The sequence below is a fragment of the Nicotiana tomentosiformis genome, chromosome 2 (assembly GCF_000390325.3).
Source record: "Nicotiana tomentosiformis chromosome 2, ASM39032v3, whole genome shotgun sequence".
NCBI lineage: Eukaryota > Viridiplantae > Streptophyta > Magnoliopsida > Solanales > Solanaceae > Nicotiana > Nicotiana tomentosiformis.
This window is the reverse complement of record NC_090813.1, coordinates 43,980,067-43,986,045: the sequence shown is the minus strand read 5'-3', so window position 1 is coordinate 43,986,045 and position 5,979 is coordinate 43,980,067. Positions and strand designations below refer to the sequence as shown.

General features: G+C 35.5%; 1 protein-coding gene across 2 annotated transcripts; it reads left to right on the top strand.

Moving 5' to 3' along the window:
- The first annotated feature begins 645 nt into the window (after nucleotides 1-645).
- On the top strand, nucleotides 646-5,372 carry LOC104119052 (protein EXPRESSION OF TERPENOIDS 1). 2 transcript variants are annotated; one of them, XM_009630472.4, is made up of 3 exons: nucleotides 646-2,031; nucleotides 2,432-2,794; nucleotides 5,232-5,372. In XM_009630472.4, the coding sequence occupies exons 1-3, from the start codon at nucleotides 1,362-1,364 to the stop codon at nucleotides 5,240-5,242; spliced, it is 1,044 nt and encodes a 347-aa protein (XP_009628767.1). In that variant the 5' UTR covers nucleotides 646-1,361; the 3' UTR covers nucleotides 5,243-5,372. The 2 variants fall into 2 exon arrangements, with proteins under 2 accessions (XP_009628767.1, XP_009628752.1); XM_009630457.4 differs by lacking the exon at nucleotides 5,232-5,372 and having other exon boundaries at nucleotides 647-2,031; nucleotides 2,432-3,175.
- The last annotated feature ends 607 nt before the right edge of the window (nucleotides 5,373-5,979 follow it).

Genomic DNA, 5,979 nt, shown 5'->3' with positions numbered 1-5,979 from the left:
CAAATACAATTTCAACTTTCAAAAATTATTTTTCAACACAACTTCAAAAACTTTTTTTTTCAAATTTCAATTAAATCTATGTCCAAACGCTAGCTTAGTTTTCCGAAAAAGATGTTCAAAATATTAGTATTTGATTATACCGTGAAATAATTTTTAATTTTTGAAAAAGATGAGTTGCAAAGTTTGAAAAGGTGATTTTATCATTTTTTCGAAATGAACAATGTTTTCTCCACACAAAATTACGGCAATATTTTTCAAATAAAATGTATGTTCAAATATTATTCAATTTAAGTACATTTTTTCATCTTAATTTCAAAAATCAATTTTTTCAATTTTCACATTCTTATGTTAAAATACCTATTTTATTTACTTATTTATTTATTTTTGACGATGGAGAACTTTTTCCGGAGAGAGCTTATGCACAATTTGATGCATGGTAATTAGGAAACAAAAAATAAGGGAGCGAGAAGATAAACAATTGTATTCCCGTCCATTCATTACACACAATTAAAATGGATAGAGACATAAAGCAGCAGGTTTCCGGTACGAAGGACGAGGGAAGCAACTGCTGAGCGCTTGACACGTGTTCACATAACAGCCGACAGATTGGAATGTTATTTTCTTAGAACCATTCGATTCAGAGGAACACTGGTAATTTGGTAGAGAGAACAGTGAGAGAGAGCACTAGTAAAAGCGCATCACTTTACAACTATCGATCGTTTAAGTCTGAGTTATAGTTTAGTTTTAGAGAGAGAGAGAGACAAAGAATGGAATGGGAGGGTCTGTATGTAAAGACTTAAATTAGTGTGTGTGTGTGTGTGTGTTTGCAGAACAAAAAGAACAGAGAGGAGAGAGAGACGTTTGCTGCTTTTTTGGCCATGGCGGCGTTGCAGAGTTGTAAGTCTACTGCCTCTTTAATGCTCCACAACACAAGCCACAAAATAGAAGCCTAAAAGCAAATCAAAGGACTTCGACTTCCCTCTCTTCGATTAATCTCTATCTCTAAAAGTCTTCCTTACCTTTGTCTGTCCCAAGAAAATTTAACAAAAGCTGCAACTTTTATCTAGCTACCAAATGCTCTCTTCCTCTCTCACTTTAACTCTTTCGCTGTCACGCGCTTATATAGTACAGACAAGAACTGTATTTTCCTTTTTTATTTTGTTTTAGCAGAGAATCAAGAGTGAGAAAAAAAAAAGACTTTGTTTTATTCTTTTCTTTTATTATTATACTCACAAATCAAGAAAAAGTGAAGGGGAGGTACCCATATCATTCTTGGGTCATAATCAAAGCCAGTGTTCGTGATCTGCTATGGATTGTCAGTCACAATTGAATTTTGGAAAAGTCTTAAAGGTGGCAACAAAATGGCTGGGTTCTTTTCACTAGGTGGAGGAGCTGCAAGTAGCAGCCAAGCCCAAGACCAGCAGCAGCACCAACAAAGCACTAATAATCCTCCCACTGAAATTAGTCCAGACAGTTGGTTCTTGTACAGAAATGATCAAGAGTTACCTACATACAGAGGCTTTGAGCTATGGCAAACTAGTAATTCCCAGCCCCAGATTCGGCACCCAATTAATCCGCTTCAAGATCTTTATCCCACCGCCGCTGTTGGATTAGGTGTCGGGCCGACCCGCAGTGGCTTTACTGTGACTGCGACTCGGCCCGATCATGACCCTTCTTCAGGAGGATCGGGTGGATTGGTCATGATGAGAAGTGGGGGAGGTGGAATTAGCTGCCAAGATTGTGGTAACCAAGCGAAGAAAGATTGTGAACACATGAGATGTAGGACTTGTTGCAAGAGCCGAGGCTTTCAATGCCAAACCCATGTGAAAAGCACTTGGGTTCCAGCGGCAAAAAGGAGAGAACGGCAACAACAACTTACTACTTTACAGCAGCAGCAAGAAGAACAACAGCAGCAGCAGCAGCAACAGCAAACGCTGCAGCTGCACAGAGATAATATACCCAAAAGGCAAAGAGAGGATCCAAGTGCTTCCTCTCTTGTTTGCACTCGTATATTGCCTTCTAGTACTTCTGGTAAAGTTTTAGTCGTTCCTTCCTTAATGTATACACAGAAATATATATATACACAGTGTCGAGAAATTATATTGCCTAACAGTATCTTTTACAAAGTAATTCATGAGAACGATGTGAAAATTAAAAGAAACGAGTTTCCATTGTGGTAAAATAGTCAAGTCCACAGCTTTTGCTTTTTCTCTCTTTCTTCTCATCACTGTTTTTCGGTAATCCTGACAAAGAAAGGCGCTACTCTCTCTCTCTCTTCTCTCTTTCTTCTATGTGTTTTTGATATCTGTGTAAGCACTACACTTGCCTGCTTTTTTCCCCTCCATCTACGCAAATTCTTCTCTATTTATTCTTCAACTTACTGCTTACTCGTTGAGCCATGCTTAACTTAGTGTTTTTTTAATGTTCTTAGGGTTGGAGGTGGGGAATTTTCCAGCCAAAGTAAGTTCAAATGCCGTATTTCACTGCGTTCGGATGAGTTCGGTTGATGATGCGGAGGATCAATTCGCATATCAAACGGCTGTGAACATTGGCGGACACGTATTTAAAGGGATTTTATACGATCAAGGTCCTGAGAATCAGTACATGGCTGCTGGTGAAAGCTCGTCCGGCGGTGGAAGTGCTAGTCACCAGCATAACCTTATTGGTGCTGTGGGCACCGCCACGTCAGCAGCCACGACTTCTGCGAGTGGTGGCGGTGCAGCTGCAGCACCGGAAGCCTCACCTTATCTCGACCCTTCTTTATATCCAGCTCCCCTCAATACTTTTATGGCTGGTACGCAATTCTTTCCACCTCCAAGATCTTGATGACATGAGCTTCAATATTTTTCTACACACCGAAAATTTGACATTTTGACTTTTACTCTGTAATGGGATACTGTTATGTTAGTAGTAGCCGTTAAGGTTTGAAAATTCTAGGGAAAAAAAGGAGCACATGAAAGAAAAGGAGGGAATTGAGGGGATGATGTTTAGTTTTGAGTTCTAATTTCAATGCATAGTTGAATTGATTCCATCAGTTGTCTTAGAAATGTCCAATAAAGGCGCTCCTTTTATGCTGAAATATTGGCTTCTTGTTTTATTTTCTTTTCAAATTGTAAGCTATTCTTTTCCCCCTATATGCTCGTTTGAGTTTGACTAAAAGTCTATTTTTGGTGGAGATACATGAATTTAGGATGAAGTATGGTCTATAGCAATTTCAAATGACTTGTTTCAAGGGTCTCAAAACGGGATTCGAATTCCGAGAACAAACTGTGTTTGAGTTTTAGCAGGCCTTCGGTCATAAAAATTGTAAATTTTGCAAGTAGTGTTTAGAGTTAAGTCGAAAAATAACGTTTGAAATTTGAAATTATGTTTAGTGCATCTCACTTAAAAAAATGTTGCAATTTGTGTAAAGAGACTGAATTTTTACTTCTAAAGGTGATTTTCAAGTGGTAAAAGTTATTTTGTCAACCTTGAAACTCATCTTCAAATTTCTTCCCCTAAATTCAGTCCAATTTGATAACCAAACAATGATTTGAAAATATTTTTTGGAGAAAAAGAAGAAAAATTTATGTCTTAACGGCTACTTATTTTCCAATTGTGAAATACTTATCTGAACAGGTGAAAATAATTTAATGGATTTGAAAGCTCAAATTCCTAGCTGAATTTCGAATTTAGCTCCATTATCTTCTCCGTAAACGTGTAGTGTATTGCCTGCTCTATGAGAATGTTGTGACTTAATTTATTCCTTTGGTCAATCGACATTGTCAAACATCAGTGTAAACTTACTTGTTGTTACATTATTTATCATGTTGTGTGCGTAGTAGTTATTAATCTATACTACCCTTAATTAGAAGTTACTTTTATGTGATCAGTGAATTTTTTTTATACTGCCGGTGTAAACTACTCTAGTTAAACTATGTGGAAAGAGCAATGTTATCAGTTGCTACTACGTTATGTCCGTTATATCTTGAATGGAACTTTGTGTATATAAGAGATGTGACTAGCTTGCATGTAAGAAATGAAATGCTGTTTTTGATTGGTTCAGGTCTGATTAAATGCATATTGGCAGGCGCATTAAGTTTAAATTAATGTGCCATAAAGTAAATAGGAAAGTTTTTGTTAAGAGCATTTAAAACAAGATGCATCAAGGTGTTTTTCTGTTCTCATTGTCAATATCTACTTATGTGGTTACTGTGTGCAACAGATAAATTGAATAGTTTTCCTTCGTTTTGCATAATTTCTGACCTGTTGCCTGTTACTCTCTGATCTGAATTGAAGGGCTCTTTTGTTCTTCTCAGACTGTTTTTTTCTTCTGTTTTATACTGTCGCATCTATACTTTTCCTGGTTCATGAAAGTCTAGATATAGGTGTAAACATCCTCCACAACCTCAGGATTTTGATTATCTTATCATAATCCTTCCTCATTAACAACTATCTTCTTGATAGTGGAGTAATAAGTATGTAGTTAAAATCTTTCTCTTGGCTTAGGGATTAACTAAATTTTATTATCTATATGGATTAGTACATATAGTGTCTGTTTGATTTCTTTAAATAACCCAGATTCTTAGTTAGAAAATGGTGGAAAGCACAGCTTGAAATGTTTATAACATCAACCAACCCGGCGTAATCAAACAATAATGTATACGTAGCCTTATCTCTACCTTTCTTACACACTCTTGGCTCAGATGAAGCATAGTCACATCACTTCTCGGACACAAAACAATAATGTACAAATCATGGAAATGTGTAGTTAATGGTATTTAAAATAAAAACAATAATGTGTACACATTGATTAGTAGCCACTCCTATTTAAATGACCTTGTATCTTATGAGCAGAAATGACCGTATTCTTAGCTGGAAAAGTTAATACTCCGTATTTAAAGACGTTGATAGGTTAATTTAATTGTCGAACCATTAATTAAAAGCATTTAGGGAGACGTTAAAAGAATAGTAGTAGAAAAATAGAAAATCAAAAGGATGAGCAGTTCTATCCATTTTTTCAGATAAGAAAAGACGTAAAGTGTGAAATATATGTATATGTCCAAGACTGCAATGGATGTAGCAATGTAGAACACCTGTACCAGACCATTATTACATGACAAGATGGAGGGGACGTACATCAACAGGAAATATTGTCACTTTTTCCTTCTCTTCTTTTCACTCTCACACTCTATTGCTTTAGATAATGAAAGAAAATGTTGCTACTAATTACCTCCATTTTTTCTTTGAAGACACCCCGTGAAGCAGCAGCCGCTACATGGAAGCTGAGCTAATTATACCATGAATGTTAATTAGTGTGAAGTAATTTTTAGAGAATTAACGCAATATGACATATTGTAGAAGTTATATATATACTTGTCATATTTTTTTAAGGTTTTCTACTGATTATTTATAAAAATATTCTTTAATTAACTTGATATGGTACTGTAGATATTAAGTAAATAAAAGTTAAACCCTTATACTATGCAGAAAATAGTGTTTTGACATGCAAGAAGTTGCATTTTTACTATGACATTAAATTTGTAAAGTCACGCTAGAGTTTCTTTCCTAATTTGGGAGATGGAAAGATTCTTGGTAGATAGAAGTTAATTACTCCTATTATAACTACTAAGCTAGCGTTTGGCCATAACTTCCCAAATTTATTCTGAAAAATCTGATTTGGGTGAAGTTTGGTTTGAAGATGAAAATATGTTTGGACATTTGTTTTGGGTGAAGTTTGGTTTGGAAAAACATGAAACATGACTTATACCCACAAGTTTTAAAAATTATCACAAATACCCAAGAGTACAAAATTACCATTATCAATAACATTCATTATATTATCGCAAACCATAGTCCTGAACATAAATAAATTTAATACAAAATTATCATTTTTATAATGAACTACATGATACACTATCAGATGACCGAGAAGACGAAGCAACATCGTTACAAAATAATAAATGGTGGGTTCTTTTATAAAATACAAAAGTTTGGGGC